This window comes from Solanum verrucosum, unplaced genomic scaffold, assembly GCF_900185275.1.
Source record: "Solanum verrucosum unplaced genomic scaffold, falcon-dt-bn FXZP01000144.1, whole genome shotgun sequence".
NCBI lineage: Eukaryota > Viridiplantae > Streptophyta > Magnoliopsida > Solanales > Solanaceae > Solanum > Solanum verrucosum.
The window spans coordinates 1,027,325-1,051,157 of record NW_026020773.1 but is presented as its reverse complement, the minus strand read 5'-3'; the positions used below and the strand labels follow the sequence as shown (position 1 = coordinate 1,051,157).

At 36.4% G+C, this 23,833-nt stretch overlaps 2 protein-coding genes and 1 pseudogene across 7 annotated transcripts; 1 reads left to right on the top strand and 2 right to left on the bottom strand.

The window, feature by feature from the left end:
- Positions 1-1,091: 1,091 nt before the first annotated feature.
- Positions 1,092-4,175, bottom strand: LOC125812882 (CDT1-like protein a, chloroplastic). The gene is made up of 7 exons (XM_049492345.1): positions 3,767-4,175; positions 3,409-3,528; positions 3,083-3,317; positions 1,884-2,585; positions 1,536-1,737; positions 1,353-1,443; positions 1,092-1,234 (listed from the first exon to the last, which is right to left on the bottom strand). Exons 1-7 carry the CDS (start codon positions 4,105-4,107, stop codon positions 1,177-1,179), a joined length of 1,749 nt encoding a protein of 582 aa, XP_049348302.1. The 5' UTR covers positions 4,108-4,175; the 3' UTR covers positions 1,092-1,176.
- Positions 4,176-6,764: 2,589 nt separating this feature from the next.
- LOC125812900 (putative E3 ubiquitin-protein ligase XBAT35) lies at positions 6,765-14,845 on the top strand (annotated as a pseudogene).
- Positions 14,846-15,871: 1,026 nt separating this feature from the next.
- Positions 15,872-23,030, bottom strand: LOC125812879 (putative lysine-specific demethylase JMJ16). 6 transcript variants are annotated; one of them, XM_049492340.1, is made up of 10 exons: positions 22,910-23,022; positions 22,478-22,792; positions 19,934-20,005; positions 19,705-19,782; positions 19,089-19,595; positions 18,763-18,987; positions 18,396-18,554; positions 17,388-17,756; positions 16,253-16,703; positions 15,873-16,165 (listed from the first exon to the last, which is right to left on the bottom strand). In XM_049492340.1, the coding sequence occupies exons 2-10, from the start codon at positions 22,769-22,771 to the stop codon at positions 15,990-15,992; spliced, it is 2,331 nt and encodes a 776-aa protein (XP_049348297.1). In that variant the 5' UTR covers positions 22,772-22,792; positions 22,910-23,022; the 3' UTR covers positions 15,873-15,989. The 6 variants fall into 6 exon arrangements, with proteins under 6 accessions (XP_049348296.1, XP_049348297.1, XP_049348295.1 ...); XM_049492339.1 differs by having other exon boundaries at positions 15,872-16,703; positions 22,923-22,944; XM_049492338.1 differs by having other exon boundaries at positions 15,873-16,703; positions 22,478-22,776; positions 22,910-23,030.
- Between the last annotated feature and the right edge of the window lie 803 nt (positions 23,031-23,833).

The window sequence follows — 23,833 nt, the reverse complement described above, 5'->3', positions numbered from 1 at the left end:
TTAAAAAAAAGTTATAATTTATTCTATGCATCCAAAATAAGGAAATCACTTGTTCGATGATTCATATTTGAGTTAGATAGACCAGCTTAAGAATCAATCATTTCACCATGTTCTTGAATTTATTTGATAGAAGGGAGTTGCTCGGATAATAAATACCCAAAATTAGATGGTATGTAAAAGATTTTATAGTGTAATGTGTAAGTTTGAAAAAATTGGACAGCACGTAAAAGATTTTATAATGTAACATGTGTTTGGTACGTGAAAAATATGTTATATATATTATTATTATTTTATGTTTGATTGGTCAAAATTTTGAACAATTTCTTTCAGTAAAAACAAGTTCATTAAAAAAAATTAATATATAAATGCTACTACTGCATTTTTACTCATCCTTCGACTGTTCGACACACTCAACCCCGGACCCCGACCTCGATCCCCACCCACCTTCATATATTGTAACATACCAGTGAATTCCCACAAAGTGGGATCTAAAGATGATAGAGTGTACATAAACTTTACTACTATTTCGTGGAGATAAAAAACTTTTTCCAAAAATACTCAACTCAAATATATCAAGTACAAGTAAAAGAATAAGAAAACAATGGAGAAACAATAACAAAAAAAATAATGTGAATCAGAGACCAAAATGTTTGCCTAAATTTTATATACATACTTTTGAAACAATACTTTCTATTTTACTTCAACTTCTCTTGATTGAACTTTTTCATGACAACCACCATACCTTGTTGATAAGAGGAACAAACATAAAATGACATCAAGGTTTCATTTGGTTTATACAAAGTGCTACATAATTCATTGCTCAGAAGTAAAAAGAATTCACCTCAAAATCAATCAAATCAACATTCAGTATAGAAAAAAAAATATATATTATTACCAAATTCTCATTCCAAGAAAAGCAGCATGGCTATATACAAGCAAAGTGTTCTCCAATACACAGTAAGATATTGAGACAGTCTTCACTAACAAACTTATTGTAGCTCTAATTGCTAGCTAAACCAGTTAAAATGACATTAAACTATACTAAATAGCAAAATGTTGCAGTCACATGCTGCAGAGAGGATCAATGTATGGAAATAATTTAGTTAGCCAAACTATCATTTACAACTCCACTTGGAAAACTCGGGGCCAAATTCAGATCCCATTGCCATTGATTTCTTACTTTGCTTCGGCAATCCTTGTGCGTATTGAATCAGCATTTGATACCTTGCTAACACTGCAATGAAAACACAAATTATCACGTCAAGTCCCTAAGAAACATCATATAATACTTAAAGGTAGTCAAACAGAGGCAGGTTCAAGATTTGAACTTCTTAGCAAGAATCTAAGCTTACCACAAGAGAAGATCCCCACTAGATGACAGCTTTTCATGGATCCATTCAGGAGCTATTTCTTGCAATAACCGGAGTAGCTCTTCAAATTCTCCTGCAAAGAAAGAAGAAAAATGTTTCGAGTCAGAATCAGCTTCAAATTGTCAAAGCACTCCATGTATTCAAATGATTATCAACTAGGCTTACTTTTATCAGCAATAGCTAGATGGCTCGAAATCACTTTGTGTGTAAGCTCTTCTTTAGTAATCACATATCGGTTAATTGAGTGAAATAGGAAGTAAATCATGTCGAAAAACTTAGGCAAGATCGAAATCATTTTCTTGCGCCATTTTGCTTGGGATATGGCTGGATCTAGCTCCTCTAGTGCCTCCTGCTCTTTTGCCCTTATCTGCAGATCCAAGAAAAATTAGCCATTAACTTCAAATACTAGACTAAGAAATATAGATATCCTAACTCCTCTCAGCCTTAAGGATCAACTTTTATATTGTTAACAAGGAAATGTTGTCGTGGAAGAAAGTTTGTTTTGTGTCTTACTGACTGCAGAAGATTCTCTGGAAGAATGTCAAAGATTTCATCATCTGTTGATGATTCTCTGCTCCAGCTGGTTTCTTCTGTAACTTTTGAACTCTTTACAGGAGTATTAAAGGTCAATGACCTACTAGGAGGGGGGCGCCTCACTAGCTTTCTTGGTGATTCAGTTGACTCGCCATCTGGAGTCATATAGCATCTCTTGGAAGGTTGGAGCAAAGGTGTAGAACTCATCAATTTTGCTGGAGTAGATGCAAGTTTTGCTGGAGTACTTTCAGCACTTAACAAACACGAACCATCTTCACTTTTTGTGTTTTTTAATGGAGTTGCTGGTAGAGGAGATGGTGGTAAAGTAGCAGAATGAACCCCTTGTGTTGAGAATCTTGTGGTCCTAGTTTGTGTCAAAAGCAATTTAGAGGTGTTGGTGGGACAATTGGTAATCTGGGGTTCTGACACTGGAGGAATTGAAGTTTGAGAAACTGTTGTTTGTTGCTTTACGTTCTCTACTACACCGATAGACGCTCGATGAGAAAAGGATCGCCTGAAAGATTGAGACAGATGAGATACAGCTACTGGCGGCTTCTGCATTGAGCCAATTGGTGTCTCCTCCTTTAACTGTGCACCAGCAGGACTTGATGTGTTCGTCAAGAGCTCTTGCTTAGACGCACCAAACGCTCCTGGTAGTTCTTCCTCAGGAATGTCATTTCCCTGAAATTCAAAAATAGCATTTGTTATCACCAGTTTTTCAAGAAACGCAAAGGCAATATCTGAAAATAACCTATTATTTTCACCTTCTTATAGAGGAGTTCGGGGAGCAAAGGAGGAAGAAAAGGGATATCCCTACACTAAATTATTTTCAATCAACACAAGAATTAAATCTATAAATACTAAATTATAGTCTCACAGAGCTAGCTTAACATCTCAAACTACTCTGATAATTGCAAGACAACATAAGATTTAAGGCGACAAATCCTAAATACACCAAACACGTCTCACTTGGGCCTAACAAATCTACATATCATTGCAAAGCAACTCTCCATTGTCAAAATTTGCACAAGTAAAGTATGTCTAGCAGAGCTAACTTAACATCCCAAACTATGCTAATGATTTCAATCAACACAGATTTAAGTCTATAAATTCCAAGTATCATTGCAAAGTAATTTTTCCAATTGTCAAAACTTGCACAAGTTAAATCCCTCTTTTACCTCAGGGTGGGATTTAAAGAAATCCAAAATCCGATTGCTGAAGACTGTCCTCAGTTGTTCGGTGCCACGCGAGGATTTCAGCTTCTTATCTCCTTCAACTCCATTAGGATTCAACGTAATATGAAGATCAGGCTTCATACAGGTTGTCCTTTCATCGAACACAAGCATCTTCTTTATCTCGATAGCCTCAGGTAAAAGAAACTTCAGTTGTGCTAAGTGGTTGTAAGTAAACCTCCTGCACAATCAACAGAGAAATCACACAATTTATCAATATAATCCATAGAGAAAACATCTGTAAATGCATACACGAATCATCATTTGTATACCTATCTGTTAGACACTCCACCTTTGCACTAATATTTGTAAATGTTGCCGAAGAACCCTTCAACTGCAGCAATCGAATCGAACTCACCAAGCCACCAAAGAATTCCTCCAACAATTTGTACCTACACAATAACACTAATTTTAGTTCCAGAAAAAACAAAACAAAAAACATTCCGAATTTGTTTTTCTTGTGTTCATTTCTTCATATTTTAAAATTAGGGATTCGAAAATGAATATTTCAACTTTTAGTATACAGATTTTTTTGAATCCGTTGTTCATTTTGCTTAAAAAATTCTAGATCTGTCTCCTTTCCAATAACAAATAGATCCACATCATGTAAAATCCAAAATAAAAACTTACTTCTCTGGTAGCTTTACTGGATTTACAGGCTTCTTCGGTTTAGCTGCTGAAGCTTCTTCCATTTGTGTTTTCACAGAGCTCAATGATGTATCAGTCTGGGAATTCGGGCGGGTCGGGTCAGGTTTCCGGAGCTTCTGTGCGGCCTGTCGGATATCTTTCAATGAAAACGCAGCATTCCGATTCCGAGTCCGGCGAGGAGGAACGATTGTCTTCTCAGGGGTTTTGGAGCTCCATGGATCTAGAGACGGAGCTCCGGATGCATCCGGGTCGGATACAATCTGAAGTTTCTTCTTCGATTTGAATGTATTCAACAGTGAAGAAGAAGCATCTGTAGACTCCATTGATTGCAAAAATGAACAAAAACACGAATTGATGAGAAGTTGCAGAGAGCAATGGAGGGTGAAAGTGAAGCGACGAGGTGGGTGTAGGGAGTGGGGGGTGGGGTACTGTTATATGGTAGCATTTTTCTGGCGGGAAAGCTGAGGTGGAGGCTGACGTGTCAGTTCTGCCATGTCAGAATTGGCGCCAATTGCCGGGAAAACTGATGTGGAGTCTGATGTGTCTACATTGCCACGTAGGATTTGGCGCGAAATTTTTCTTAAAGGTGAGAAAGGCCCATGGGCCTTGTGAAGTTTTGGATTGTTGTAACTTTTTAATTTGGTGTGTTACCGTTACAATTATATTTTATAATTAGTTCTCTTTTTATATTGTATGTAGCTTAATTAGATTTACTAAAGTATTATATGTTGTGGAATTGGTAATAAAATAATGAGATAACGGTCACTAAAACATATGAAAGTATCACATTTTGTGAGTTTCATATTTAAATAATCAAGATGTTTGCGTTTCTTAAAATATATATATTGTTCGAAGCTAAAACTAGACCAAGTGTTTGAATAGAATTGTCGAAAGACGTGTGACAACTTAATTTGCCCATGAAGTTTCATTCACATGACATCTGGTTCATTAGTTTTTAGGTGTGTTTTGATAAATAATTAATGATAGTTCAAGTAGAAAACACAAATAAATACATTATATTTTTATGTATGAAAGTAGCAAAAAAAATTGATACTTAAAGAGTGTTTTTACTATTACTTTTAAATATTGTTTTAAAAATTTTCAACTTATTCCTTTAATTATCCGTGTGGAGTATCATTTAGCATCATTTTTAAATAAAAAAAAGAGAATGTACACCATGGCCATTAGATACTAGTCAAGATATGTTTTGATAAATAGTTAGTAATAGTTTAGGTAGAAAACACAAAAATTTGATAGTTCAAATAGTAAATTTACAAAAATGTGATACTTTGAATGTATTTTTAACCATTAACTCTAAATAAATGAAAGAGAAAATATATCAAATCATCCTTAAAATTGATAGCTATACTTACTTTAACACTTTAACAACAACTTAGCTTATTTACCCCCCTCCCCACACAATCTTATTTGAACTTGCCCAAAAAATAATGTATTATGCATGTTTCTCTAGCACAGAGAAATTGTGAAAATGATCAATATTTTTATCTTTGAGTTGAATGATGAAATTAAAAAAAGATACTAATCAAAGCTAATAAAAGAATTAACTAAATAGGAACAATGTTCACCATTCTCAAAATGTTTTTTTTAGTTTTGTTTTATAATCTTATATAACTCAAACATATTATCTGATATTTTTACCATTCCACTACACTCAAGCATGAACTAATCCCATGTCCATGTATCTCGATTGAGATTCCCGTAAATGGGATTTTCCGTCGAAATGTATTGTTCTATTAACTTTTACGGGTTGTTCAAATGTGTTAGAGTGGGTAAAAATCTCACATTGATTGAAAAATGGATTGATGGTTTTCTTATATGAACTTGGGCAATCCTCCCCTCAAGAGCTAGCTTTTGAGTTTGAGTTAGGGTCATGTGTTATATATATCCTTACATGATCTGCATACATCCTATTTTTCCCGAACCCGCCTTGTGGGAATGTACTGATGATTAATAGGATGACGGATATAATAGGAAAATGCATGTCTGGAAATGGATCCAAATGCACGTGCAAATATGAAGTATGTCTTTGTCCAATTTAGTGAAGGGAGTAGTAGGGGCTAAGCGGAAATTCAAGGCGTTGAGTTAACGTTAGTTAGCATTGGAAATCAGTAGATTATTGTACCTGACTTGTTTACTATCACCAAAGATGTTTAAAATGATGTTTTCTATTCCTCTTTGATAATAATGTATATAGGGGGTACTGAATGGAGTTCATTAGTAATGATGAGATTATTTCTTATCCACCGTTTGATTTGGTGTATTAAGGACACTTTTTTTCTTTAACTATGCTCCATTTTATTACTAATATCATGATTTGCTATGTACTAATTAAACACTCCAAAATACATAATAGGATCTAGAGCTAATACATGTATTAGTTAGTTATATATAGGCTGATAATCCAACCAAATAAAGAATTAGTAATACAATATTAGTTCTCTAATACATCTTACCTTAAGTTAACTAACAAATATTTTCATTCTTTTTGGGTTCATGTCTCAGTTTTTCAGTGTATTGGATAAAAAGAAAAGGTGAATATCATTTTTAGATGGCTATTTATTTACACTTTTACTCTTATCTTTCGTTTTTTGCCACGTCAAAAACGTATGCAATTAAAGTTGAAAATTCGCATCTAAGTGTGGCTTTGTGAAGGCCAAACATTAGACATTTAAGCTTGAAGTGTAATATGACTTATCAAAAATATAATTAAATATATTGAGCCCCTTTTTCATCGAGATCAAAATAAATTTTTATTTATAATTGAAAGACCAAAATGTTACATTCCCTTACTTAAATTATCCACTCCCTTCTTCTTGGACACGTGGAGACTTTCTCCTTCTCTGATACCCAAAAAAAATTCCCCTTTCTACAGGGAGTGCAGATTATGCCACACATAAATACAAATGATTGCACATAAAATTGTCTCATATTTTAAGTGAAATCTTTAGCAATTTGATTAATGGGGCAACAACAATAAAAAAATGAGTTACTGTATCAACAAGTCATTGAAGGAGGTGTTGAATCTATCAAAGCTCTTCACAATGATGGTGCCAGTCTTGAGGTATATAAATTTGCGCTCATGTATCCAATTTTATTGAAAATTCTAGCTTTTTGTTAATACCCTTTTTGGAGAATGTGAAAAAGATTCAAATTTTGGGGGATGCCATGAGTTATTTTTGTCACTGGTTCAAGTCTTGGGGTGTGTTGGGCATGAAGGAAAATGTTTTCTGTAAAATAAGTTTTCATACTTATTTTCTTGTGTTTGGTGGGTAAGCATAAACTATTATTCTAATTTTGTATATAATGTAGGAGGGGAGAACACAAAGATGAGTTACTGTATCAACACCCTTTTGGGTAAATTTAAAAAAGATTCCATTTTTTTGGAGATATGATAAGTGTTTTTTTCAATGGTGAAAATGTATTTTTAGTATAGTAGATAAGTAAAATTGAACGGAGGGAGTATTTTTCAACACCCTTTCTGTAAATACAAAAAAGATTCAATTTTTAGAAGATTCCATGAGTAATTTTTGTCACTGGTGCAAGTTTTGTGGTGTGTTGGACCTGAAGGAAAATGCTTTCTACAAAATAAGTTTCCTACTTATTTTCTTGTGTTCGGTAGGTAAGCATAAACTATTATACTAAAAACATTTGCATATAATGTAGACAAATACTATAGAAGGTGGGGTGGGGATGAGGCCTATGGGGGTGGGGTGTAGATGAGGTGTGTTGGAGGGTGGGAAGAACACAAAGATGGATTACTGTATCAACACCCTTTTGGGTAAATTTGAAAAAGATTCCAGTTTTTTTGGAGATATCAAAAGTAATTTTTTAAATGGTGAAAATGTATTTTTAGTATAGCGGATAAGTAGAAGTGAACAGAGGGAGTATTTTTCAACGCCCTTTCTGTAAATACTTAAAAAGATCCAGTTTTTAAAAGATGCCATGAGTAATTTTTATTCCTGGTGCAAGTCTTGAGGTATCCAAATTCACCCATGCACCGAAAAGATTAACTCTGTAGCAACATCCTTTTGGCAAACATAAAAAGAGATTCAATTACTAGGAGATGCTTGCTATAAGTAGTCTTTTACTTGTTAAAAAAGGTAGCAATCTTTTGACTGGCTTAAGTCTGGATACACAAGTTCACCAATGCACGAATTTACTTGAAGCATTTTACTCTATATCAACATTCAACACCCTTTCGGTGAATATACAAAAGATTCAGCTTTTAGGAGATGATATAAGTAATCCTTTTACTGGTACAAGTCAGTAGACTGTAGGTATACATATTCACTCATGCACCCGATTTACTCGAAGGATATAACTCTGTAGCAATACCTTTTTGGCAAATATACAAAAAAAATCAACTTTCAGGAGATGTTATAAGTAATCCTTTTACTGGTGCAAGATGTAGTACACAAGTTCTGTGCACCAATTTACTTGAAAAATTTAGCTCTACATCAACTCCCATTTTGGTGAACATAAAAGAGATTCGGCTTTTTTGGAAGGTATATGAGTATTTTGTATATATGCTAAGTGTACTTTTGTGCCCCCATTGAATTAGTGGATCGACAAAGATGGAAAGACACCATTGATTGTAGCGTGCATGAAGCCGAATGGCTTGAATGTTGCAAAAACTTTGCTTGAGCTCGGTGCTAATGTCAATGCTTACCGGCCAGGTATGCCTTTCTCTGCCAATTGCAATCTTATAATTTTGAACTCGTCAGTAGAGGCTGTTCCAGAATTTTAAGTCAGTAGGTTTGAAGGATCACGACCCTCACCGTTTTATTGTAATAGGTGCTAGTAATCTGCTTTGATTACAATGATAGTCCTTACTTTTTTCAGGATATCATGCTGGGACTGCGCTACATCATGCAGCTAAGAGAGGTCTGGATGATACTGTGCAATTGCTTCTTTCCTATGGAGGTGCATATTCAAAGTTTTGCGAAGTGAACATGGTTTCTCCTTTTGCTCTGTAGATGGATCCAGACTGCATTCCTGGATAATCTAGTACTCTCTCCGTCCCAATTTATGTGACAGTCCCAAAAAGATGACACCTTTCTATATATTTGGTCCAATTTAACTTTAAGATCTCATTTTAACCCTAATGAGATGATTTATAGCCACACCAAATATCGATCACTTATTTTAGATCATGAGTTTCAAAATATTTTTCTTTCTTAAACTCTGTACGGTCAAACACCAACAAATAAATTCACCATCACATAAATTGGGACGGAGGGCGTATCATTTTTGCATAGTTTTCAGCTGCTTAATGTATGTAGATAATTTACTATGAACCTCATTTACTAGCAAATCCAATTATCAAGAACGATGCTTGCCAAACTCCACTTGAAGTAGCTCGAGCAAAAGGTTTTAGCAATGTCGTCCGTACTATCGAGGTGTAATTGATATTTGCTTCAAGCTTTAATTACATTAACATTGAATGCACATGATTATTTTATTTTCCTGCCTTTTTCTTGTCTTGGATTGTATGTTTGCAAATTCATTTATCCTTGTTTTGCTTTCACTTTTAGAGACAAATCTGCATTTTCTCGGGTTGGATGAGGGAGTTCTATGGTCCAGGGTTTCTTGAAGCTTTAGCTCCTCAATTATTATCTAGGAAGATGTCAGTATGATTCTAACTTGGCTTTTCTTATAAGCGCCCCTTGTTGTTGCTTTGAACTCTTCTTTATATAATGATGCAAATTTCAAAATTAATTCTGCCAAAGGTTGTTGAAATAGGCATATGTAAGCAGTCTCGTTCAACCTGTTTGGGACTTAGGTTGTGTTTGGGCGGAAATGTTTTCCAATTGTCTCATACTTGGTTGCCAAATTTGTTTGGAATTCTTTCTCTAGGAAAACAAGTTTTTAAAATGAGGAAAATGACTTCCCTAGTGGAAATAAGGAAAACAAGTTCCATAGTGACATCCAACACTAATTGTCTAATCCCCACCCTCCTACACACCCCACACCCACACCTCTAACCCCCACGTCAACCCCAATAGTGTTTGCCAAAATTATATACAAATGGTTTTGGGATTATATTTTCTCTGCATATTTACCAAACACTAGAAATAAGTAAGAAAAATAACTTATTTTTCAGAAAATATTTTTCGTTAAAAACATTTTCCTATATACCAAACACACCCTAAGCATAGTTGTTGTGTTGTAAGCTGTCTTGCGTACTTGCTGACAACTGATTATAATTGCAGTTGGGTTGTAGTCATACCTTGTGGCATAGCTGATCCTATGAAGCCTCTTAAATTGCAACTGGCGATTTACTCATCGCTACAGGTAAATAAACTCTTTATTGACCAACAATAGTTCTTCCTTTCACAAACTCTTCTGGCAATGTTGTGAGGTACCTCTCTTTTAGCTTGTACCATCTTTAGAGAATTCTCAAGATGACATATATCAAGCGAGGATTTCTGTGGATAGTTAACGAGTAATGTTCAAAACTCGAGGAGTGGGTAGTTCTTGCTATGAAAAACTGGATGTAAACGTAGGTACATTGTATATTTGTGAAGTTTGAGCAGAATCCTTATATAAACCAGCATGCCACTTTTACATAAAGACTGTAAACCTGTGTTTCATGTCCAGGTGGTATTTCACTCAGTATTGTTTATTTTTGGGGCAAAAATAAAAAACTTGGGACTTACAACGTAAACTGAATCATAACTAATTAGAAAACAATAATTTTACTGAGATATATAACATTTTTTTTCCGATTAAGTAATAATTTTATTGATTTGTTGGGAAAAACTCCTAGATTGTAAGTGGAAAGCAAAGAGTAGAGAATTAAGCAGACGTATGAGTATGAGCCTTTTGCTGTTAGCCAAGCAAAGAAATAAGCATTTTCGTGTACTTGGCGTTCATATTGAGTAGAAAGAAACAATATTCTCCGTCTTCAGTATATGTTGTGGTCGATTATTTAACTGAAAAAAATCCATGTCCCACTTTAAAATTGTCCAGGTTTGTCAGTGAAATCTTCTGATTATACCATAGAGCTCCGAGGTTTTGAAATTCGCCAACTTCCCAAGTGCCAAGTTATCCTTCCTCTCTATAGTCTATTCATGGTTCTCTGTGCTTGGTTGAGACTTCAATGAAGCAACAACAAAGAGTTAGCTGACAATTCAATGAAGCACTCTTGATAATCCCTCCGTCCCAATTTATGTGACACACTTTTCTTTTTAGTCAGTTTCAAAATAATGACACATTTCCTAATTTGGCAAATGTTTAATAAAACTATCAATATTTAACCCATTTGAAAAAAAGTCCACAAAGGTGTACTCTTCTATTTTAAATTTATTTATTTTAAGGGAAGTTTTGGAACTTTACAAATTCTTTCCATATCCCATATTTCTTAAACTCCGTGCCAATCAAACTATATCACATGAATTGGGAAGAAGGGAGTACTTTATGGCCCTTCTATAAAATTGGCAGATTTACTAACATGATGTTTTGTTGAATAGGACGCCCAGCCTCGTAATGTTATCGTCTTATGGAAGGCTATTGTTGAAGAGATAAGGTGGCAACGAACAGATCCTGTGCTGACAATTTTTGACAAGACCTGTAGTAATACTCTTCTCCTGAAATTATTTTCTGTAGGTGCCTTGTTGAATGGAGAAAGCCTTTTATTCTTATCCACAATTATCAATGAGCAGTTAATTTATGTGCCTCAAGAGAAATTCCTCTACAAGGCTAAAGCTTTAATGCACAAATATAAATTTTGTTAATTTTTAGTTTATTGGTTTGGGGTACTGATGTGCTTACTGCATCAAATGGTCGTCGTATAGTCACTGTAGAACTCTTTCTAGTACTGGACAAGTTAGCACCTTCCAGATGTTGTTAAGTTGCAGCCAAAAATAGAGCTCAACAGATTTTATTTTAGAGGATAGAATTGATATGTAGATGCATATGCAACTTCAGGTTCAGGAGTACACAAAGATGAGTGCTATTAGTCTCACATGTAGGTTTCGGAATTGTCTCAAAAAGACAAATTCTAAATTGCACTTCTCTTACTTTGCTAAGTTGCTCGGACTCAAGTGTGGTGTCCGATACAAGTGTGGATCCAGAGGTCGGATCCTTCATGGTCTAATTTTAAGATTCAGGGGTACAGGTCCAAGTACGGATACAAGTGTGGGGATTCGGCTAAAAATAATTAAAATGTCCAAAAAATAGAGTTATAAGTCTAAATTATGAGAGTGGAAAATTTATAAGCTATTCTGAAGAGAAAATATTTATCAAGAGGAGAATCCCAGAAGGAGATAAAAGGAAAAAGAAAAGAGCTATTCCATTTTCTTCAATTCATCGTAGCATTTGTTTTGATTACAAAATAATAGGTATCTCCCGAATTTCTCCGTGAATTTTGGTCAAAGTACCCTAAATTAGTTGACCAAACCGGGTATGGATCCCACATCCACACCCATGTCGTGTCGGCATGGGTACGGCACCGAAAGTGAAGAGTTCGAACAACTTAGATTCCTTGATTAACTAATAGCTCTGATTTGTGGCTTAGGTAGCTATGCAGATTTACTTAATGTTAGAATGTAGAGTGTGATAGTTATTCTCCTAGAAGTAAAAAGCTTTACTGCGACCAACAAGTGGGCTTAGTTTACTTAAGTTGTTTCATTGAGAAACCTCTTATTTAATGTTTTTTCAGGTAAGGGCCTCTTTTCAGAATAGATTTATAATAGCTCTTTGATTTTGTTGTTTTCATATCAGACACTCGATATAAATTTACATCAGTCAGCGATGCTGAGCAACAACAGCTTCAATTGTTGCACAGAGCATGTATTGCTTCCATTGAGGTAATTACCAACTCTGACTGAATCATACCTTTTTACCAATTCTGTATCTGTTGCTTGTTCATCAGATGAGTTTGTATCATGCGATGTTACACATGTCGTGTTTGAATTATGTGCATTATGCTTTGTTGCCTTATTTTCACTTGGATAAGAAACGTACACCAGTTAAAATTATATTTGCCTTACTCTGTCTTGTTATTTTCTTAGTAGAAGCTGATGGCATGTAGTTTTATTGTAAAACTGCTGTGGTATGCTGGACATTGAGAGTGTGTGTAATCTAAGAAATTTAAGTTTAAAGTGGAAGCTGTAGATAATGAAGATGACTATGGGTATAAATACCTCGAACTGATAAAAAAAATTCTTTTTTTTGTGTCCCAATTCAACTGTGAAATTAGAGCCAGAATATTGTTGGTCATAAACTTTATGCTTTCGAAGCTGAATGAAACAGTGAACAGCTAAATATCTAACAGGGTACTGCGCGTAATATCAGCTGAATCTGTTTGAACATAGTATTAATCTCTTGTATGGTTTCTTTTCCTGAGGTGCTATGCATGCTCTTTCATAGTCATAGTATTATTCTTGTAGTTGTTTTTTCTTCGATTTCTGTTACTATCTGTTGTTTCTTGTACTTCGATTATAGTATTATTATGTCGTTATAAAAAAATATTGTAGTTATTGTTCCTTTTTTTCATAATGCTTTGCCATGCTATCTTTAGTATTTTGTTGTGGCTTCTTTCCTTCTGTTATTTCTTTTCCCAAACTGCTTCAATATACTTGTCCTTTAGCTAGGGTCTATTGAAAACAACCTCTCTACCTCGCAATTGCTATGCATGTTCTTTCTATATATTTATTTTAGGCTTAGGTCCAAATTTATCCCTCTACTATACAAAATACCTTAATTTCACCTGTTTTATTACTTTGGAGAGCTATCCATATCCTTTTTGTTATCAAATTGTCTCATGTTTTCTCTGGACTTTATACAAGGCGATTTGCTAACGACAAGGGTATCTATGATCCCAAACCCAAAGTATAATGGAGGGTAAAAATAAGATACATCATATAGTAGTGGGGAACTTTTGATCCTTTTCCCTATTTTTTTCTTTTTAATGATGCACTAAGAGGATAGAGTAGAATCGACCTCGGGGGCCTTACCACATGTTAGTATTTCAGGTCCTGCCTTCCCGCTTACCACAAAATACCCAAACTGCAGCTACACAATCTGAAACTGCTGCACAAGCAATGGAATTAGCAATTGGAATCAACTCTTCCATTGATTCTGCTATAGAAAATAAGATTTTACATCATCATGGACAAAGCTCCGGTGTAAAAAATGAAAATGACTGGTGTAATAACACCGACGATTCTGCTCACAGCGGATGGGGTTCACTTGTCAGATCCGAGCCTAGATCAGAAATTACTAACAATGATTGGACGGATAACCAAACTAAGGTCCAAGAAAATGGATGGGGAAATACCGCAGATGTATCCAGTCAACGACCACAACAATCACTTCCTAAATCCACACCATCTGAACTAAGCTGCAGCGGATGGATCGACGAGCCTGCTGTAGAAGAGTACAATGGATGGGGTGTGCCCGAGCCTCGGCAGGGACGTAGAGACGCCTCAGCTGAAGTTCATTATCAAGGATGGGAAAACACTTCAGAGGACAAAACAGCATCCTCAGATGTAAGTAGCTGGGAAGCAATGGACAAGACAGACAATGCACCTGAATTTAGGTCTAGTGTCTATCCAGGTGAAAACGTTGAAACTCAAGAGGGTAACAATCCTGCTTTTGATTTTGCGGTACCTTCAGCTCCACCTGTTCCAGAAGAAGTTGAAGACGTTCATTATCCGGTCATAGATCTTAGCCCATTGCACCGGTCGAATCCTCCTGTGGAACAAAAAACAGCTTCTGTTACGACTCAAAAGGAAAAAGAACATGAGCCTGCACTGTGTATAATATGTTGGGAAGCTTCAGTTGAAGGAGCATGTGTACCTTGTGGTCACATGGTTGGCTGCATGCAGTGTTTGAACCAGATCAAATCAAAGAAAGGAGAGTGTCCCGTTTGTAGAGTAAAAATCGACCAGGTTATAAAGCTCTACTCTGTTTGAGAGGTAAATATAGTGTTTACATTCCTTATTTATCATGTCATTCTCCTAAAACATCTAGCCTAGCTATCATAATAAACTACATTCCTGGGGAACATGATCTTATCTAATGTCACTTCAATTTCATTCTTATGGTCCGTCGTAATTGCTTTATTTTACCTTATAATACTTGCACATTACTGTTCTTTTCCATAGTTACAGTTTTAGTCGACTCTCACTAGCTAGTTTCCATAGTTACAGTTTCAGTTGACTCACTCAATAGCTAGTTTTGAATAATATACATCGTGGAATCTAATCAGGTAGACTATTAGTTAGTTCAAGCATAATTTAGGTTAAACATATACCTGTTCAAGGTAAAGATACATCAATAACAACAACGTACTCAGTATAATCCCCACCATGGGGTTTGGTAAGGGCAGGATGGGATGTATGCAGACCCTACCTTTGTAGGGTAGAAATGTTATTTTTGATAGACCCTCGGCACAAGGTAAAGATCCAAAGTATAAACCTAGGGTTATTGAAAATTTCCCTTACTTCCTCCCACTTTCTAACACTTGTGACTTGTGAGTACTTCTTTGTACATATTTCTTTTTGTGGCATTTACATATTTGATGGTATTTGTTGGTGATGATGAATGTACTTCAAGGGACAAATTATTCTTAAAGAACTCCTTTTATTATTATTTTGGTGGAAGATAGAACTTGTATTACTCATTATCTTCATGTGTTTATGGGAATGTATCCTTTTCAAGATACTTGCATAATTATTTGTTGTACAATTAAGTAAAACCCTTGCTTGCCTAATCCACCTATTGTTCAACTGGCATTGAGAGACACCTATTATATTGGAATTTAACGCCTATATTTTTGGAGCAAGTTCTTTGACATGATTGATGCATAATGTATGAACCCTAAAAAAAAATTCAAGTAAGAGAGGAACATAGAGTTAGGTTCTTGAAGAGAAAGAACAAGAAACATCCTAATATTACTACTCAAACAATAAGTTTGATTTTGAAGGACAAAAATTAAAAATCAGCCCATTTGAAGGGTAAACCGTGCAATTAAATGCAGATTCAACATCAAAAGCTGTGAATTCGATTGAACAAAGAGTACCAGAACAGATATACACGAAGCAAAGTGCGAAGATTGAGTTGAAAGAGTATTTCCCAGCCATGTTACAGAATTTAAGCTTTAGAATCGGCAAATTTACAGCAAAGAACCGACATACAAATGCTTGTTACCATTCGTGATATGGTGAACTTGGGGTTGCTAGTCTTCATCATCACTGAGAATAATCACATTTCTAACTGTCGATGAAGACCCCTGTGCAAGATGTTTCTTGAGAACTGTACTGGAAGAAGTTGCAATATTTTCTCCAACAACAGTATTCTGTGATACTTTTGGCAATAAAACTTTATTCTCATCATGAACGTTTTCTTTCAATTGTGATCGATGATTCAAATTCATTGTTGTTGAACTTGGACCAACTGAAGGTGCAAAGAACACATCTACTTTCCTGTACTGTTGAATATCTGATGCTTGTCTGGAGGTTGAACGGTGAGATATACTCTCAGAGAGTTGCACATTAGGAATCACAGGTTTGTGCTTCATTGTTTCCATACCTACTTCCTTGCTAGCATCTTTAGAAACATTGGACACAGGCAATCCAAATTTTTCGTTTGCCCAGTTATAAACTGCACTTACTTTTCGATCCAAATCTTCAACCATGATGTTCAACTCATCTATTTCATACCGTATAAGCAAATACCTCTCGCTCCAAGCACAATCACATAGTTGTTTGGCATGAAGAAGACAAGTATATTTATGTGGTGAACATTTGCAGCCAATGGCAGAAAGGTATAGATCACAGAAGCATGTAACACACTCCCGTTTGGTGGTAGCACAAAAGTCATCCTCCATCTTTCGCGATTCAAGAGAAGCAAACAGATATTTCCGTATTCTCACTTCAGTGGCAACCCGTGTCTATCCAACACAAAATGAAACAATATATCATATTCTAAATAATATAACTAGTCAGTAATGCTTGCATCTCTCACGTGAGTTTTAAACTCAGAGATGGCATTAGCCCTCCAAGGACCCTTAGCATAGTTAACTTCCTCAACCGGAGTAGGGACCAACATAAGCTGAGTCTCAACCTCCGGATCAAGGATAGGGAGTTGCTAACAACAACACACCCAGTGAAATCCTACAAGTAGGGAGGGTATAGTTTATGCAAACCTTACCCCTACCTCGTCCCTACCTCGTGGAGGTAGAGAGGCTGTTTCCGGAAGACCCTTGGTTCAAGTGCAACAAACCAAGTAGTTATGAAAAGGGAAAATGACAGTAAAGAAAACATGGCAACTAATAAGAAAGCAGTACAGAGCATCCAGAAAAGGAACAATAAGCCTTTCAAAAAGAGAGAAATACAAAAGAACCTGTTACTTTTGCCTAGTCATATTTGAAGCATGAGTTATTGTTGAACGAGGTTTAACAACTAGAGAAGGGAAACAGTTGTGGATGATGGCAAAAATTAGAAATAGACCATAACAAGGAAAGGAAGCAATGATGATGTCAAATGAAACGAATAAGCAGCAAGCCTGTTAGAATTTGAAGTTCAGGAATTTGGAATGGTTCCTTGTTAAGAAGTCATGTACAATAGAGGCTTACCTTAAGTGCTTTTGTTAAATAACCATAGTTCCGACAGACTGTTCTCCATTTTGAATCATCAAAAGAATTCTTGTTGTGCACTGCAAGTTCTCCTGAGGCCCTAATTGCTTCTGTAGCTGCTTCAAGCAGCAGTTTATCATGGGAGATTGATGTTTTTCTGTCCTGTTCACGGTACAGTTCCACAGCATTCTGACCATGTGGTAACCAGTCAAAGGGAGCAAAATTTACTGTCTCATAACAATTAAATCCACTATCAAACTCTGCATGGTATGCTCCAGGGAGTATGAGAACAAACTCCTTTGGATTTTGCACACAACGATAAACAGGTATACCCTCTGAAGTCAATATAGAAGGAGAGAATTGTGTGGCCTGCATTGAATATGAAGGTTGATCGATCAAATAGGAGGTAATAGTCAAACTTTTCATCTTCGTGCAAAATATAACAAAACCAAGTACATTATAGTTCTATCTCTTCTTAATCGGAAAAGGAAATTTTAGACTGTCCTGGTCAAACTTGAAGCATAATGTTTACGAGTCAGAAGTCTCCAAAATTTATTCCGGATAACTTCCCATTCACCAAAGACTACTCACTCCCCCACCCCCCAACACACCTTTAAAACCACAATATATATATATATATATATATATATTTTAAAGCAGAAAAATCATCACACTTGCCATACAAATTACCAAGAGAACTACATCATCACACCAAATGCTTCCTCATTTTTTTGATAAGGGAAATCAAATAATTCCTCATTCTCTTTTTGGAGGTCCTCAGTTTCATTCGAGTAACTTATTCTAGCCAACTAAAAGGATCTTTTGATTAATCCAGAGATTATTTGGATTTCCATAAGTAATTGTAATATTTCATGGATATACAAATAGGAGAGTTTATTTTATTAGTAAACTGAAAAAAGGAACCAGCTAAACATTCATCCCTTTCTTTCCAGTAACAGGCATTTCCTAATCAAAATAATGAAAAATAACTTCAGACTTGAAACTCACAAGGTTGTGAAGCAAACAAGGATGTGCTGACAACTGTGGGAGATGCTTCTTGACAGCTTCCTCAAACTTGCAACGATGACTCCCGGGAACCCCATAAAATATTCTTGGAGCGCCAAAATGTATGTAGGATAGCAAATATAAGTGGTGCTCTTCAATTCTCTAATGGAGGATGGAAAAAGAAGAAAATATAGCCAATCAATCAATCAAAAAGAAAATGCTAACAAATGGACTTATGCTCATTAGTACTTTCTCCTCCCAAGAGATACTTCCCCACTCCAAAAAAACAAAGACAAACAAGAATATGCCCAAGAATAATTTAAATAAAAGAACAAAAGTCCTTGCTTAATGAAAAAACTGTAAATCGTACCCAATGATTAGACGAAAAACACATTCCAATGGAGAGCCGGGGAAGCAAAATAGAGGAACTGTTACAACTCTCAAAACGGAGAAGAGAATCTTGAAGCTTAGGGGTATTGTTCAAGTTCCAACCTGATTCCACATATTGTGGACATGCAGTTACATCCCGTGGATTGGTTTTAAGTGGAAAACCACTTTGGCTTGCACTAATTTCCGTAGTATTCCCATGGAGCACCTAATAAACCAAATTGACAACGAAAAGAAAGAAAAGATGATGGAAGGAAAAAAGAGTTTGGCAGATCCCTAGAAAAAGAAAATTGCAATTCCAGAGAAAACCTCAATTTCTTCAGTTGGATTCTCAATAATCCTCCAGTATTCCCCTTCAATATCAGGAATAGATGGTTCTGACAGCATCTGCATCGCATCTGAATTAAAGTTTGAAGCTGTGATCTGATCTTCCTTGACAAAGTACTGCCTCTTGAAATGATCAGCGTAATTCTTGAAAGACTTCAGCTTATACTTTGGCCCACTTTCAAATTCAAAGTGTTCATTACAACAACCAAATTCTTTAAGTTCCACGCTGTGTCCAAACTCTGTCTTCATACTTGGGATTTTCTGCCGTCTATTATTCGTCTTCTTATGGGCTCCCTCAAGTCTTTTCTTTAAAAACAGACTCTGGAGGTCACTAATGCGCTGGATACGAGTGTCGACTCCACACCTCGTGTCCTCTTCTTCAATGCGGCAAGGTGGTTTCCATGAAGAGGGAGGAACAATACGGCATACTCCATACTGCTTGACATGTGGAAGGATGCTTGCAACATACTTGAGAGTATCTTTAAACTCCTAGCATAAGATTTAACTTCATGAAAGCAGCATCTGGCAGGGTACCTGTTCATGATCCAATAGAGGGCATATACCAGGCTGAAAGAAAGATGGGAGTGTCAAGGAATACCTCTTCAGTAGGATGGAGTACATGAGCTTCATCAAGTGAAGGGATCTGTGCCGATTCCGGACGACTTCTTGCAATAACCTTTTGAAAAAGCATACCAGAAACATCATAAGCCCAAAGAAAACTGAAAAAAAAAATTAACAAGAGAGATGATCGCAATTAACTTTTGGGTAGAAAACATTTAATCCTTGCCTTGAAACCAAACATTATACAATATTAAGGAAGAATGAACCTTCTGGCAGTTGTGACAACTGGAACATCCACGGATCACTCCTTTGGGAAGATAAGCACGTGAAGACGAACCCTGAAAAATAAATTCAACCCAGAGATAATCAAATGACCAAACCATTATTCTAACTAGCAGCGCCACATGCCAACAATTACCCAGAGAAACAGTATATGCTGCCACATTCTTTGACCAGCCACTACAAGAGAAGATGCAACCGATAGGCCTCAGGCTCAGTAGATCAATGGACAAGCCCTTAGCTTACAAGTAATGCATGAGACAATCAAATGAAAAAAAGTATACCTGTAGAGAAACAGTAAAGAAAATCATCCTTGACCAATACTTGAGCACACTTTCCAAGATATATGTCTTAATAAAGCCCATCAACACAGTTACAGTGTCCCACATTGATTGAGGGAATTCATTATTGTCACCTTATATGGTTTTGGACAACCTTCACCTAATGGGCTACCATTTTATGTTTCACTTAGGTTCAAAGTTCATTTTCTTAACATGGTATCAAAGCCATACATCCTCTTGTTGATTTGTTGGGCATCATATTATGTCATCCATGCTCCAAATGGCCATGGTTAGGAACACATGGGAATGTTGGAGTCCCACATAGGTTGAGGGAATGGGATGTTGTCTTGTTATATGATCTTGCTCTCTTGGACAATTCTCTATCTAATGAACTTCTTTTCGAGGTAGAGTTAGGCGCAAAGTACATTTTATTAACAAGCACATATTATTAGGATTTAGGAGTAGTTAGTACCTCTCATTTCATAACCAGAGAAGAGCTAACTTAATAGTACAAGCTTTTGCGGTACGTAGGTGGATAGTATGGGGGACAAGGGCTGAACATCCAGAGACACTACGATTCAGATTTAAGGTTAGGTCCATATATATATACTTTCATATTAACTACTGTCTACATATACTAGTTCCCTTACAAGTAAAGGAGCAAAAGAATTCACCATTCGGCCCCTCCCCTGTATAGCACGGGGCAAACAGAGAATAAAACCTTATCAGTTGATACAACTTTTCTCTTGATAAATCAAAAACATAAATGTGCAAGAAGATGATGCAAGGGTTAGTAGGTACAAATGCTCAGTTGTAGAGCTCCCAAAAAACTATCCACCCCTTTAGATATCCTCCTTTTCTTTCCTTATTTGCTTAACTTCCATGTTGCAAAGGCATATTTAGCCTCAACTGATTTGCCATCTCCGTGGACGCTATGTTATCCAAACTCCCAGCATCAATGATTATCTTTGCACCGGCCAATTCCGGCATAGATTTTGAATACAGCCTTCCGTCTTCTCCTCCTTTCTGCTTACGTTGGCTCATGTTGACACACAATCTTTTTTTTTTTTTTTGATAACCGAGAAATCCGTCTGTGACCCGCCCTTTGGACCAATCGCAGCCTTCTAAACTCGGTGGATAATGGGCCCGCCCCTCTACCCTTCTCCACTTAAATACCGGGCTTTGCTTTGCATGGTGTGGGGCTTGAACCTGCGACCTAAGCCACAAATCCTCCACCTTTTGCCACTTGAGCTAGGCCTTGGGGGCATGTTGACACACAATCTAATGACATTGAAACTATCTCCTGTCCTGAGCTTGAAAACCCCAGCTCAAGGTAATACCCATGATATATTGAACACGACACGAGTCCAACTCGGCTACATTGCGATAATGAAGAAACATAAGATTAGGGACCTCCCCTTCTTTCTAGTGCATACAACAGTAATTCAGGTTTATACAAACCCCTCTTTTCTAAATAGTGTCCTAAAGATAGTGTCTCACACAGCATACTATGCAAAGGAAACCACTTTTTTGGTTCTGACTTACAAACATATTTCTCCATATAGGTTCTATTCCTCCTCTTTAATCCAGATACCTATAGCAAGATTGCACTGCAAAGCAATCACATTTTGCACCTGGGCCTTAACATACCATCCTGTCCTCCCCTTGCTATACCACTTGGCCATAAATATGAAATATCTTGAAGAAATCCTCCATCTCTTCCTACTTTCTAATCACCTGTCAGTTGACACGGTGTTCTTTTTGATAACCATGGTGTCAGGGCCAATTTGTGCGCACCTCGACTAATTCCACAAGATATTTGCCACTTCCTGCCAGTGCAGGTACTTGGTAACTCTGTCCACTAAGGCAAGGACAGATGAGAAGAAATCACTTAGTGTTTTTGTCCGTTAACAGTGTTCATCTTGTTCCAAGAACACAAGGATGCATATGGTCAACAGGAATAATCCTCGGTAAAGCCCAAAAATATTATCCCCATATGCTTCTTTCACCAGATATGTTTATCTCATCCGGTCCAACCAGAAGCATCAGCTATTGTCTTCACTCTTCTTTTCCTGCCTTCTCAATAAACACCACAAGGGGAATTCTTTTACAGCAGTATACGTATTGAAGGTGACACAAACTCAAAACTTATAGTTTAATCAATTTAATTGAAATCCATCATTGATATGTTTATACTACGTATGTAAATAAAAAAAGGATTTATGAGAATTTTATGAAAATTTTACTGACCTTGTCAGCTTCACATTCAAAATCCTCTTCCATGTGATCAACATGATCTTCAAGTATCCAAGGCCTATGCCTAACAGAACTCTTAAGCTTTCCTGTGCTAATAATTGTTGATGTAGAAGCAACCTGGATAGGACCTTGCTCAGACTCATTCCCAACAGCCACAGAGTTACAGGCTTCTTCATTATTTTCTACCTTCTGTAGTGTGAAGGACGTTAGTGATTCAAAACCGGGTGGAACTGAAAACATTTTCCTGTCGTCACATTCACCCTGTAATCTGGTGCGCTTGGCCCCCATCAACACTGAGACAAAATAGCACTGGAACAAAAGGGAAAGTATTAGTGGACATGAAATGTGACATGGACTTACTTTGCCTTCTAAGGAAGAAACTAACCAAATACAGGCATGCTTCATCAATGCCCATGTAAGTTGTACCTCTTAACTTCACCTTTATATTTCTGTCAAGTACAATCAGACATCCGTCTGTGAGAACTTCAGAACTGACTTGCAACAAGAGAACAGAGATTAAAGGGTAAATACTAGCCAATATGACATATAGTCAAAGATAAAATAATCTGTATACAGATGACAAAAGACTACAAGTAACAAAAAATGAATTTGGTCGTGCCTGGTATTTTAAGGTCAATAAAAATAGGTGCGGATGAATTTTAAACAAATTCTTCATAAAATTCCTTTTTAAAATTGCAGACATGAATCTTGTTACTATGAGAACACCAAAAGTAAGGGGAAAAAGGGATACACAACAGAAAGAAACTAATCCAATCTTCTTCATTTTTGAACTGGTCAAAAACAAAAAGAGGGGCACCTATCTATACAGAAATATATAATCCCCGTACTGTTTTCCATCCTTTACATCCTGTAAAGTTTCACCAAAAAGCCATAAGCTAAAGACATTTGTACAGAGACAGCTTTCCCAACAAAAACCTGGCATTTATTTCCGTCCACATAACCCAACAGATACAAGTCGGCACTGTAACCCACAGACTTCTTGCTGGTTTCCTAATCCCACTTTTGCCCCAAACAGTCAGCAGGTTTGGGGAAGTAACAAAATAGAAGCCAAATCACTCAAATTCATATCCGAGAGCAAATGCAGAACTGCTAGCTGTCATTGGTTGGATACTCTCTTCGTATAATGTCTTAGCTTGGTCACTCAAATTTAATTCTCCTAGCAAGTTCACCAAACGGGATACAAAAAGATAGATTTTTTAGGATGGAATAGCAAATGCACTTGCTGTTAATACAAGTCCTGCATCTCCTACCAAATTCAGACCTATCCACCATTCTCTCCTTCAACAATGCCTTCACTTCCCTTCTAGACACTACTTACCTTTTTTTTCG

Coding starts and splice junctions, on each gene's coding strand:
- LOC125812879 (XM_049492338.1), bottom strand. CDS start 22,771: ATGGGGGCCAAGCGCACCAGATTACAGGGTGAATGTGACGACAGGAAA. Junction 20,006..22,477: donor TTGAATGTGAAGCTGACAAG/GTCAGTAAAATT, acceptor TTTATTTTTCAG/GGTTCGTCTTCACGTGCTTA. Junction 17,757..18,395: donor CTTGTTTGCTTCACAACCTT/GTGAGTTTCAAG, acceptor TATTCAATGCAG/GCCACACAATTCTCTCCTTC.
- LOC125812882 (XM_049492345.1), bottom strand. CDS start 4,107: ATGGAGTCTACAGATGCTTCTTCTTCACTGTTGAATACATTCAAATCG. Junction 3,318..3,408: donor GTGGAGTGTCTAACAGATAG/GTATACAAATGA, acceptor TTGATTGTGCAG/GAGGTTTACTTACAACCACT. Junction 1,738..1,883: donor CAGAGAATCTTCTGCAGTCA/GTAAGACACAAA, acceptor TTGGATCTGCAG/ATAAGGGCAAAAGAGCAGGA.